General features: G+C 43.6%; 1 protein-coding gene across 3 annotated transcripts in view; it reads left to right on the top strand.

The window, feature by feature from the left end:
- GRID1 (glutamate ionotropic receptor delta type subunit 1) overlaps window positions 1–13863 on the top strand; it is a 715979-nt gene that overhangs the window by 472530 nt on the left and 229586 nt on the right. For all 3 annotated transcript variants that reach the window (XM_084796807.1, XM_084796806.1, XM_084796808.1), the window contains 2 exons: window positions 2304–2465; window positions 3978–4097. In XM_084796807.1, coding sequence (XP_084652933.1) covers window positions 2304–2465; window positions 3978–4097 — 282 coding nt within the window. The remainder of the gene's footprint in view (window positions 1–2303; window positions 2466–3977; window positions 4098–13863) is intronic.

Raw genomic sequence — 13863 nt, 5'->3', positions numbered from 1 at the left:
CAGTTTTCCGTCTAGGAACCCGCTTCTGTGACATCATATTAGGATTGATGTGAGAGAAAGTACAGGCAGAGAATAATGCTCAGGGTCCTGGAGTAGTTGGGGAAGGGAGGGTGATGAGGTAGCAGGGGCTCTTCCTGTAGTACAAGGAGTCCATTTGATGTTCTCAGGAGTCCTTGGAGCTCAACTTTGTCTCCTGTTTCTCTCCATTTATATCCAGTGATATTTTTCTGAAATATTTTTAGTAGGCTACTTGCTGTTTGAGTATGCAAAAATCGGTCCCTTTGACCCAGTTTGGCTGACTGATTATGTAAGGTATCAACCAGGGTCCCTGAACCTGTCCAAGAGTGGATATTGTCTCTCCCCGACTCTTCACTTATTTTGTCCTACTTTGTGCTTTAATGTCTTCCTGGAAGATGGAGTGTCACGAGGGGAATGCCTTGAGAACAGGCCTTCTCTCCTCCATGCTGAGGGCCCACTCAGTTTTCTTCAGACTTTGGCTCCTAGCCTTCCTACTTATCCCTCGTAAGGGGGTGAACTCCCTCCCATCCTTAGACTGCATGGCAGGGACAGGTTGGCTCCCTCACATCAGTGTTTGTCTTTATAGTAGTATTCCAGTTTTTAACTTGCCATGTCCCACACGGCTTGGGTATGGAAACCTGACTGGGATAGTGAGGAAATGCAGAAAGGGCAGACACACATATAGAAAAGCTGGGGTGAGGTGGGCTGGGATGGAGTGGCACTAACTCCCATAATAGCCTAGAACCCAGTGTATTTATTATGTACAGCATAGATAAGGGGAGATAGCTGCTCTGAGTAGGGCGTTCTCTGTAAGTAGGGTATTCTTAGGCTGTAAGCACTAGGAGGAGGAAGCTACAGTTGCCAGCTGCTTCAGTTTTTTGAAACAGCATTTCTCTGTGTAGCCTTGGTTGCCCTGGACTCTCTTCATAGGCCAGGCTGGCCTCAGACTCACAGAGATTCACCTACATCTGCCTCCTGACAGTGCTGGGATTACAGGCATGTGCCACCATGTCCGGCAAGTTCCTAGTTTTTAAACACACTGGCTAAGTTTTCAAATCCTTATTCTTGCACACACTGCCAACATTTGCAGCTGGGCTAGAGGAAGGCTTGGTCAACTCTAAGGCTGGCCCTTATGGGGAAGGGTTTGCCAGTTTCCCACGGGCCTAATGCATTGGTAGCTGACATAGCCAAGCCTATGTTGGCAATAAAATCTTATTCATCGCTTTATCTGTTTTGTTTTGCTTTGTTTTTCACATTCACTCAGGTCTTCCTCAGTTCCCTGTATTATTGACTCTCATAAGCCCTGAGATGGAGCCATGTTTCTTCTGTGGGCCAGCTTTATTGAAGTTGGCTAACCTAATTTTCAAATCTCAGCTACATCTAGGATAGCACAGCCCATCAGGTATTTCTGCCATTTCTTCATTGCTGTACATTACCTAGGCCTCTGGACATTCTGGATGCACAAGTGACGAGGGTGGCCTTCCCCATGTCCAGGCTTAACCACCAGATCTCCTGTGCATAGCTTCATCATGTGGCATCCATTTCTTTAAGTCTTCCCTGCTGTTCCTCTCTAACATGTCCTATAAGGCCTTTCATGGCTGCATCTGGGCCTCCTCTTGGTCCTTTTCCATCACATTGTTACCACCATCATATTCAACCAAGAAGTGAGCCAACCATGGCTCTTGGGCTGGAGCTAGCACACTGTCTATTTTGATAAATGATGTTTTACTGGTATGTGGCTGCACCAATTTGCTCATGACTACCTCTTCCTACTTTCAGGTTTTAACTGCAGTATTGAATGATGGGAAAGAGACTATAAGATGCTAAAGCCTAAGGTTTTACTATTTGGTCCTTTACAGAAAACTGCTGGTGTTTGAGGCCCTGGTCTTTTATCCCTTCATGCTTTTGTACATATTGAGCATCCCTTTACCCTGCTCATTCTTACCTTCCTGCTCTGGGTCCTGTTACCTGAACAGGCAATGCAGCTACTTGCAAGCCTCAGTCATGGTGCTGATCACAATGGTTCTCCTTGTTGCTGTGTGGGTATGGCCCCTACTTCTATTCCTGAGGCAGGCTGTTAAATGTTCTCCTAGCCCACTTGAGGTTGGCTGCTAAAAAATAAAAATCTATCAGGGAGCCCGAGGCTCCTTGTCCATACAGCTTGCAGGACTAGAGAAGATACTGTGGTTTTTCATGTCATCCCAGGCTTTTGCTGCTCTTCGCCACATTCTTAGGGAATGCACCAGTGGAGAAAGATTCACTCTTTTTTAAAAATCTTTTTGCAGATTTCCAATCTCTACCTTTATGACAGTGTTCTGATGTTGGCCAACGCCTTCCACAGGAAGTTGGAGGACCGGAAGTGGCATAGTATGGCAAGCCTTAACTGCATACGGAAGTCTACCAAGCCATGGAATGGAGGGAGATCCATGCTAGACACGATTAAAAAGGTATGTGTGAGGGGACGCTGCTTTAATGCTGTCCAAGGCTGGAAACAAGTCCCTCATTGCACTCCAAATCACTTGGCATAAAGCTATTTTGCAATGTTTGTGTGTGTGTGTGTGTGTGTGTGTGTGTGTGTGTGTGTGTGTGTGTGTGTGTATTTGTGAGAGACTGCCTGAGTCCTCTCTCTAGGCTTCTCTCCTTGTCATTTTTCCTATACTTATATTTGAAAGCTGAGTGAATTCTGGCTCAGGGACATGTACTTCAAATGCCTCCACACTTTCAAAAGATCTGTCTCCAGAAGGTTAAATGACTTGCCCAAAGTTACGGGTGAGTAAAGTCATAGCTGCTTGTCCTCTATCTGCCTAAACCATCGCTTTTCAGGGGAAAAGGTACAGCCATGTGCTGCTTATCCAAGATCTCATCATGTGAATGTATGTGTGAATGTGCACCCATGTGTACCCAAGTGTGTCCATGCGTTATGTACGTGTGATATGTCCCATGTGGTCCAGGGTGGCTGTGTACTAGAGGATGTGTTTAAAGTGAACTGAGTAACCCACACAAGACTCATTAGAGCAAATGGGCTTTTAGAGGCTCCAAAAGAGCATTTAGAGAAATCTACAATGCCAGGAACCTGAGTCACAATAAATTATACATGGTTTCAGTTGCAGCGAACGTGTTCTGGTGTTGGTCTAAATTGGCTGCAGCTCAGAGGAGAGCAAGGCCTCTCCTGGACCAGCACACTTTATGGAGCACACCCTGTTCTGTGAGGTTCTAGGTATGGAGCACCCCCTGTTCTGTGAGGTTCTAGGCAGGACATCAGGGTAAGATTCACCCCAAGCCAAAAGAGAGAGGGGAGAGGATCAGAGCTCACTCTGTCCCATGCTGCCTGCCACTTCTGTGAACTCTACTGAACCGAGAGAGGCAGGGGACTGGCATGCTTACCGCAGCCACTCTGTGCCAGGTATTATGCTCTGGAAATCTTTTTTTTTTTTTTATTGGGCGGGCTTTGTGCTGTGACTCTGATTAACTTCAGGATGAAGACGGAAGATGGGTAGTGGTTTGCTCAACACAGCACGGGCAGCAATACCAGACCAAAAGCAATTGCTCATATTTGCAGCCTAAACTCAGGCAGGTGTCGGGCACAAAGCTTGTTGACTTTTGACGTCCCCCTTGTGTCAGGATAAGTGAAGCCTCTGGAATGTGTTACAAAGGCAACGATCAAACTTTACGAGTGTGGCAACAAATACAATCACATTTTGATGTCATGGCCAGCACGGTACTAGCACATAGCAATAGCTGTAACATACCGACTGCAATAATGGCAGGTAAAAGCCTTAGGTATTGCTTCTGTAAGATTAAGAGGCTCTGGGAAGCATTTATCTTGCTCTGATGTCCTAGGACTGTTAATGACTCTGTCATTGCTATAGACACTCGTGTCTGTTCCCTTCTTGATGACTCCGTTCTCTACCACAGCAAACTTTTCCCACCTCCACTTGTCTTTTCCTCCTCTCCTGCAGGGACACATCACTGGCCTCACAGGAGTTATGGAGTTCCGAGAAGACAGCTCGAATCCCTATGTCCAGTTTGAAATTCTCGGCACAACCTATAGTGAGACCTTTGGCAAAGACATGCGCAAGGTAAGCCCTGTGGTCCTCGCCTCCATGTGTTTTGTTTCAGTGGCATTGAAGACAGCAACAGCTATAGCGCCTCATGTTCCCAGCAAGGGCTTACCGGCAGAGGAAGGCCCCTTCCCGCTTCTCTTCTTGATACTGCCGTTCCTGCTGCTGTTTCTGGGGAATGCTGGGGACGAGACACAGAGAAGTTTCAGACAGGAAGTGCTAATTGCACAAACCTGAGTCTGGCCTGGGTCCCCGAGAACCGTTTCTTATTCCTTGGACTAATAGGGGGCTGCCTGGATGCTAAAGGGGACAAAAGGTTCTCCCAGAGTTCAGAAGTCAGACTGGCTTCTGAGACAAATGTGGATTTTGGCTTGAGGCTGGTGATAGAAATTATAGCCAGGGTGTCTGGCAGACCTGCAGTGAAACAAAGCCACTGAAAGAAAAATAAGATGCAAGGAGGGTGGGTAGGGGTTCTGGAGTCCAGTGAAGAGGGAAATGAGGGTAGAATAACTCAAGGTATGACTTGCCTTCTTTATTTGATGTGGATACAGGTGGCAGCCTGAGGGATATTTCCAGTGGTACTGTTTTTCTTCTGATAGAGGACTAAGATGTCATTATTAACAATTGAGGGTCTCGAATAGTGATTCAAAAGAGAGACCTCAGATATGAACTGCATGAGCCGGTGTGGAGCTTCTAATGGGTATGAAGGAAGAGCAGAGGCTGCTGCCTACTGCAGGATCTTCCCAGCTACCTTGTAAGATTTTCCAGAAATGTTCTGTGCAGGAGGACCATGTGCTCATTGGGGCCAGAGATCATAGTGCCCATGTGCAGGGACTCAGTCCTCCTAGGAAAAGGATGAGAGCACTCATTGATGGGTCTACTCTCAGGCCCAGGCTCGTGTAATCACACGTAACCTTTGCCATATACTTGGAGGGAAGATGTCTCCACCAGCCACAAAGTTTCATATAAAGGATATCCTTGTTGATTTATGAAGCCTTAACAACAAAGCTGGATAAACTCTCATCAGAGAGGCCTGTAGCCAAGTTGGGGATAATGCAGAAGTGGGCAAAATTTAGACAATAAGGGTGTACTGGTGACTGGGTGGGGGGTGGGGGAGGACTTTGGTTTCATTTCTAGAGGATCAGGGAAGAGGGATGAGTGTGGAGCATGGTGGAGGAATGAGATCTGCAGAGCAGGAAAGGGGGCAGTGACAGCACATAGCGAGAACTGACTGCCAGGGAAAAGACTGATATGTCCTGGAGTCCAAGTATAATGAGCAGAGTAGTGTATTTCCGACATCTTTTATTGGAAGATGGAGTTGGTCATATCAAGTCTAGGGATGGCGGATTAAGCTTGATGGCATTTTAGAGCCCAATGGTTTGTTTGTGATGCCAACCAGAGGGTTAGTGACTGTGCTGTGACATTCAATCCAGTTAAAGTGTGATCCTCAATGTCAAGGGCATGGAAGCTGGCTTATAATATCTGTAAGGGATTTCTAAAAACTGTGACACTTGCTGGAGGGCTAGAGATGAACAGTTGGCACTGGTCTGGGGAGCTCCTTCAGTCACTCCACTGTGCTTGCAGAGCGTAACTGTCTGCTGGAATCACCATTCACAACAGTACCGGGAGTGGGTATGTGTCCTCATCCTTGAGTGCGCTTCTGAGTTAGTAACTATAAAGCCTTGTCTGCTGCATCCTTCAGCATCTCTCACTCTACTCTTTTAACTCAACTCCAACCCTGAGGTTCCCATAGTGTGTGAAGTGCTGGCTGTGGGCCTTCTGCTTTGTCTTAGACAGCTTACCCGTAAGCCTTATCAACCCTATGCCTGTATCCTGATGACCACTCCTGGTCTTTGATGAGGGGAAACCCTGTGTCCTTCACTCCTTACTTCAGGGGTCTGGGCTTTCCATGTTGCTATGGCAGTATTCCTAAAAAATCCCGAAGCCTGTGGGAACTGGAATGTCTCCATTATAAGGGACTTCTGAGCAGAAGGCCTACCTAGATGTAATTGAGTTGGAAGGGAAGATGGTTTTTAAGTGGGCTTTATTTTTAAATGTATTCTTTTGTCATTTCAAAATTTGCTCTTAATAGCTGCACATCCCAGTTGTTATCTGTCTGCCTAGCGGCTTATCATTGGGAACAAGAGGCTGTGTGGGAGGCAAGGAATAGGATTTACTATAGCAAATGTCTACTAGTATGACCAAGGCACGTATAAGAGAGATGGGATTGGGTTCAGGATGAAGCAAGGGGAGTGCATTAAGAGTGGATGTCAGGGCCATATGGCAGGTAGAGTAAGGCTTTGATGCTCTGGTAGAAAATAATGCAAAATAAGAGTATCTTAAGGAAAATAATAAGGAATACCAATATAAGGGTCAAAATAACTGACACTGGGTGTAAGATTTGAGGATAGTTTCAGGGTGTTTTGAGCCACGTGGTGACAATGTAAAGACTACTCCTCTAAGGAGCCCCAGAGATGGTGGTTTTCTGTGACCTCACACATAGCCATCAGGAGAACCAACTGGAAAGATGGCTGGGTGCTATTTTCTGGGTGAGGTTTTGGGCTCCCCTGCCAAGATGATGCATATCACATAATATTTAAATTGAAAAGCAGCTGCAGCAAACCGGCAAGCGAAGGTTAACGAAAACCCAGTAGTTTTCTGAAGATTTAAACCAAAAGGAATCATCTCAATTAAGGAACATATAGATATTTTTCTTAAAGTCAATAGCCTGGAGAGGAAGCAACCAACGGGAGGGTGAGTCAATGGCATGCTTTAGATTAAGTGGCTTCAGAAGGCTGTGGGTCACTTAGCCCTGTATAGATGAGAGTGTGTGATTGCCTTTTGCTGTAGAGTGCTGGACAGATACTGATTCAATTATCTTAACCAAGAAGAGCGTTCTTGTTGAAGGAGCACTGGATGGCAAAAATCAAAAGCCCTTGAAATGGGTCACAGCCGGCCCACTGTAAACTGCAAACAGATGCTAATCTTCGGTTACCTGGAGCTGTTTGGCCTGCATCTGCCACCGGGGGCAGTGTTTGCAGGGAAGTCTCTTCCCCTAGCAAATCTAGTTAGTAGATTTGTTCCGAGGATCCCTAGTCTCCATTATATTGGTGGTATGCACTTTCAGGTCTCGGAACTGTTAAAAGCCCTCAAATTTCTACCTGCTTTAATTGTCTTTGCTCAAACAAACAGAAATATTCGAAGGACAGTCCCGTTAGCTAGTCTGCATAAATGACCTTAGGCTGTGACATGAGTAGAAACAGGTGTAATAGACAACAGCTACAGTAAACTTTTCCAAGATGGAAATATACACAAACTTCTCAGCATAAAACAGAGGACATAATAGAAACTATTGAACATCTACTGTATGTGAGGGAGCATTATGTGTGTCGCTTTATTGGTGCCAAAGCTGTTGGGTCTTTGTGGCCCTACCTCTTCTGAGTTTCAATAGTCCCTTTTCTTATATGGAGCTTCCTCAGATAAATATCTTTCCTCAGGGGGCTTGTCCTATGAAACAGAGGAGCCAGTCTGAGGAATTATTCTGCCCGGCTCTTATCAGGGAGCGCGTACCTGTTTGCTTGGTCTACCAGCTTTAGCCATCTGAGGTCATGCTTTTTTTTTTTGGTGAAGAACAGTCAAGACACAGATCTCAGCTTCATGGTTTTATGGGCTACAGAAATTTGTCACACAGAATGCCAAAACCAGAGCTGCACAATAACAGCTCAGTGCAGCCCTAAACAAGTGTGGCTGGGATTACTAAATTCAATGTGCCAGGGCTGTACCCAGCTGTTCTTATATGCCTAGGATCAGATGTCCACTATGTAAAGGACCTGAGTCTGGATTGAGTCTCGAGAACTTCACTTTTAAATGAGATTTTATATTGGGGGTTGTATTGGTGTCTCTGTGAGCAATGGGGGTGTGTGTGTGTGTGTGGTGGTAAACACGGATATTAGATTCTGCCCTGTGGCCTAAGCACAATTTTCTGGGATTGTGACACCAGTTAAAGCCCAGAACGACCATTTTTCATTATCTGGTCACTGAGATTGCCTGTCATTCTCCATCCTAATGACAGTGGTGTGGGGGCCTTGTTTCCTTCTGTGTGCAGCAGGACCCTGGGAAATGTGCCCACTGCCTACAGATGCTTTGACCTTCACTTCCCTGGGTGGCGTCAACTTGCTTATTGGTTCAGAGGAGGGCAGTGAATTTCTTGGTAAGAAGGGTGGGGAGGTGGGAGGAGCACCAGCGCAGCCTGTCTAGTTTACCTTAAGGCATATACCCTAGGATTAAGGAGACCCTGGGGTAGCATCAGAGAACCTCAGGAGAGAATTGAATGAGGATCAAGAGAGGCCAAGGAAGCATTTAGCTCAGTGGTGTTCAGGCTTTTTTTCTAGCCTCTGAAGTCAACTGTAGCAGGCTCTTCCAGGACCTGGGTGGATTAGGCAATTGTAGATGGCACATGTTGTGCTTGCAGTAGGCAAGGAATTCGGGCACGGAGATCTGTGTCTCTTTTTACAGTAACTTCTCTCTGTCCCTCACATCACTGCAGTTTGCACTCTTTCTCTGTCTGTCTCTGTCTGTCTCTGTCTCTCACTGTCTCTCTGCCTCTGTCTCTGTCTCTCTCTCTCTCTGTCTCTCTCTCTCTCTGTATGTGTGTGTGTGTGTGTTTGTGTGTTTAAACTGAGGCCCACAGACTAAAAAAAAATCTTAATATCTGTGGCCATTCTAATGCTTGGAAGGCAGAGGGAGGAGAAGTGAGGGAGGGAAAGAGATGGAGGAGGAGGAGGGGAGGGAAAAGAGGGGAGGGGCTAGGAGATCCTTCTTGAACTTGCAATGCAGTTTTGTGATTGTGTCCCTTCCCCAGCCCTTCCATCCCACTCTCCCGCAAGCCATCACATTGTGTACCTCCAATCCCCTTCCTGCTGCACTGGGCCCCTAACTTCAAGTTCCACCACTTACTCTTGGCTCAGCCTCCCCACTCCAAGGACCTCCTGGGAGATGGGAGGATTTGCTCCTTTACTGCTTCACGCTGCCTTTTATCTTCCTTGTCAACTCTAGTTCTTTATAAAGGCTGGAGGTAGACAGGAGTCCAACAGCCCACCTGTGATGTGATGTCCCCAGGAGGACCTTGTGGCTGTCGATAATATACAGGGTAATTAATAACTGCTGATCATACAGTGACTGCCATGCCATAGGCTCCCAGTTCTCCTGGGCTGCAAAGCACATCATTAGCTTTAGCTCCCAATCTATCGTCAGGCATTACAATTTAGCCTTTATTCTCAGAGTTCAGAAGTTCTGAGTTGGAAGGCGAATTTGAAACAGCAGCTAAGAGCCAGGCTAACTCTGGTGACAAAGCAGATCTACCTTGACCTTGTGGCTCTGGGGGCTGCTGGCAGGATTCTAGAAATGACCACAGTAGAGAAGAGGCGGCTGTGTGCTGAGCTGGGTCCAGGGTCTAGGAATCCTGTGGTGTCTCTAGTAGCTGTTTTCCTAGGGGCTCATGGTTATGTACAGTGGGAAAAAAAAGAAAAGGAAAGAAGAAGAACAAATACACTTCAGTCTAGCATATTAACATTCTTGCAGTGTATTTCCCAAGTAAAATGTCAACTATTCTGAACCAATGTTCAAGAACTGCTTTTGACAGAACTGCAAACCAAAACAAACACCACAGCTTCATCCCAATAAAGACACAAGGAAAAGATGCGATTATGTCTTTCATTTTAAGTAACATTTTATCAGTGGGTCATTACTTAAGGTAGAATGCCTTGAAAGTACAGATAAGTGAAATGAAGGTTCTAAAAGTCAACTATAATCTCTAAGCTAAGAAACAAAGAGCATTTGCATTTTTGGTCTAATTTGTGTGTGGGTTTTTTCCTCACCCTCTATACAGGGATAAAGAAAGTGATGTGTTTATTTTACCACATTGAGATTTATTGTATATACATTTCATGTCCTACCTTTCCCATATTTTCTTTCTTAAGCTGATTTTTCAACTATGACTTTAAAATATGAGACTGTATCACTAAACTTATGGTAAACTATATGTATTTATTTAATTTTCCCATAGGATGACATTATTACCAAGGTATTATATAATGGTGTCATAACAAACATACAAAATACATGTGATTTTTCATTATATGTGTATTTGTTTCCTTTTTATGTATGTTTTAAAAAGAGAATTTACTAAACCAAAAATAATGATAATTTTTTGTACTTCATAATATTTTAAATCAATTGTGGGAGAGCTTAGTAGCTTTCACATTTAATCATATAAAAATCTGTATTATAATCCTATGCTCAAAATTTCAGTGGTGTATTAGTTTGCTAATTTAGTAGCAATATAAAGATAATGCTACTAAATTTGTATTTTATGAGATTATGTACTTAAAATATAATTATTGATCATTTATAGTTCAGATTTTAAAAGTTATCTCTAAAATCCTTTACTCATTTATATTGGGGAGGGAACCTTTCTTGTTATCTCACACACAAAAAAAACCTTCTTTTCAGAAGAGAATCAGTAGTTATTTGTGTTAGATACTTGTCTCAATAAAATCCTTGCTTTGGGATTTAAAAAATATCTTTACATAACAGAAACTTAGATTTTATGTGGTCGAATACTTAGATTTCTTTATTCAAGTTGTTTTCCAAGTTTATAATTTTATCCAATTTGCAGAGATTGTTCCACAAAGCCAAAACTTTTACTTATTTTTTTTTAAAGTTTGATTTTTAAAAAATCTACTAGGGATGGGTTTGGAATAAATTGTGATGGTGTGGCTCAGCTTTGGTAGTTTTTCACTACATCGCTCCCGTCATCCTGTCTGTACAGTATACACTTGAATGACCAGCTCATCCTGTGCTATTCTGAGTTTGTGTACGTCCTTATTAGTTGACACTCTAATTTTTCGGTAGTCTTCTTCTCTTCTCCCAGATTAAATTTACTTCATTTATTCACATTCCTGGGTGTGCATGGTCCTGTACAGTGCTGTGAATAAGAAGGCAGGCCTCCCTCACATTGGAAGAGGCCTGGGGCTGAAGCAGCTTCCGGCTTGCCCAGCTCAGCCATGGAATACTCAGATCAAAGTCCTAGTCTTTTCCATCTTTCTATTCAGCCATTCTCAGGACTTTGTCTTTATTTTGCTTAGAGTTTAGGGATGTCTGTGCCAGTTCCAAAGACAGCAGCCTGTGGGGGAAGACTGTTGATATGCGTGACGTGCTTTCCCACTGTTGCCCTGGTGTGTGCTTCTCCATTGTGATAATCTGGGGTGTGTGGGGTGTCTCTACCTCTGCCCAGGCACGTGCGCTTTCCCACTCCATTTGCATTAAGCTTGTGCTTCCTTCAGGATTAGAACAAAAGATAACTCACACTCCCCTCCATGTCTGGACAGAATGCAGAAAGTTGAGGGGAATTTGACTATGAACTTCTCTGATCTAGCTGTGGGCTGGGAGCCCTAGCTTTGCTATTTAGAACCATTTTTTCCTGGTTTCTACATTTCATTGCATTATGTTTTGTATCTACTGCACAGAAATCCTTGACAAATTTAATACTTAAAGCCCTGGAAAGTGTTTGCTAACAATTTAAAAAATGCATTTTGGAAAAGCTCCCTTTTCAATCTGCTATTATACACTGGTGGTCTCTCTTTAATTCTCTATTAGGCCTGACAAATTTTGTCCCCACCCTGCATAAAACTAGGTTTGCTTAATCGCTTTTGCTATGTTTTAATTAATTGACTTATATTATCTCTCCTTCTGCCCAATTCCTGGTATCTGTTTTACTCTTATTTCTAAACCTAGCATAGGAAGGCCTAGATAATTTATTTTTATGCTGGCACATTTTAGAAGGCTTTGTCTTGAGTAGAGCTTTGACTGAATCCTAGTGTTTTTTTCCTAGTGAAAACAGAAGCGTGAATGCACACATACAAAAGGCGCCTGCAAGTTAAGTGCACCACAATGGGCTTTCAAAACACAAACAGGACATTGTCAACAACACTCAAAACCAGACCCAGGATGCCTACAGCACCAGAGGAGTCTTTTTCTGTGTCCCTTTCTAGTTAGTACACCCGCCACTGGCCCTGTTTTTGTTTCTACTGTGCTTAGTTTTACAGTTTACACACTATCAGATTCTCTTTGATCTTATAATTGACTTCCTTTGTGAAGTGTGTCTGTGAGAGCCATTATCATCAAATGTAGTGATGGATCATTCTTTATTATTGTACTTAAAGCAAATGCTTCATTACTGTTGGGGTATAATGAGACCAACAAAACAAAACAAAATGCTTCATTATGATGAATACTCTCAGAGGTCCCTGGAGGAGAGGGGGATAACATGACACCAAAGGGTCACATGGGGAAGTATGTCTCAGAACAGGGAGACCATGGACAGCTTACAGTACTGTTTCAAGATACACTTGGCTGATATTGGTTCTTTGCTTGCATTAACAATTATAGATCATAAGTTCACTTTTCACAACAAATCTGGCTTCATGACTAACGTGCACTGGATAGCTTTATGTCAACTTCATACAGATTAAAGTCATTTGAGACAAGGGAATCTCGACTAAGAACACACCTCCGTAAGACTGGGCTGTAGGCAAGCCTGTAGGATGTTCTATTAAATACTGATTTATGGGGGAGGGCCCAGGCCATTGTAGGTGGTGTCATCCCTGGGTTGATGGTCCTGGGTTCTATAAGAAAGAAAGCAGGCTGAGCAACCCACAGGGAGCAAGCCAGTCAACAGCACCCTCCATGGCCTCTGCACTGGCTCTTGACTTCAGACTTTTGCTCTGTTCCTGTTCCTTCTCTGACTTCCTCTAATCATGAATAGTGACATGGAAGTACATGCCAAATAAACCCTTTCCTCCTCAATTTGCCTTTTGATGATGGTGTTTCATTGCAGGAATAGAAACCCTAAGACAGGATATATTGGCTCTTGAACAATATAGGGCACATTAACATCTTACCAATACAGAACAATTAATGAATTAATGAGTATAGTGTACCTCTCACTTTATTTATAGCTTCTTTAATTTCTCTATGGAAACTGCAGCTTTTATGATAAAGTTCCAGATAATTTTTGTTTGATTTAGTCCTGGATTTTGATGCTTGTCAGTACGCTATATATAGCAAATTTCACAATTATTTTCTACTAATTTATAGCAATGTGAGTAAGAATTTATTTGGTTTCATGTATTCAATTTGTTTCTAGAGCACTATGTTTGTTGATTTATACTAAAAAAAATTGCCTGTATATCTTTTGTATTCTCTAAGTACACAATCATGCTGCCTGTTAATGAGTGTTTTCTTTCTGGTCATTATGGCTTTTATGAATCTCTCCTCTTAATGTACATAGTACAAGTTGAACAGAGACAGAGACAGTGGATATCCCCGGGTGAGGACAAGGCCTGAAGAAAGGTGGTCGTTGTTGCCAGAGCCATGAGTGAGCAATGAGTCAGGCATGGGGAGTGGGTGGGGCTCTGGAGCCTGACTGCCTGGAACTCAGAGTGCTTCTTTATTTATACAGAACTCAGTAGGCGTGTTGATCTAAAACATACCATTCTTGTCCCTGGACACGTGTTTTAACTTCCTCGTGGTCATAGGTTTAAGCCATCATTGATAGATCATGACAGAACAGCATTACCTTTTACAGTCATTTCCCCTCATCAGCCCCACAACTTACCTTTTAACAGTCTTGTGAGTTTCAAGGGCATATTTTGCCAAAGCATGGCAGCCTGTTCTTAGGCTGGTAGTTTTTGCAGTTTCAAGGGCCCTGGACATAAAGAAAGTC

This window comes from Acomys minous (assembly GCF_964271855.1).
Source record: "Acomys minous genome assembly, chromosome: 9".
Taxonomy (NCBI): domain Eukaryota; kingdom Metazoa; phylum Chordata; class Mammalia; order Rodentia; family Muridae; genus Acomys; species Acomys minous.
This window is presented reverse-complemented; position numbering and strand designations above follow the sequence as displayed.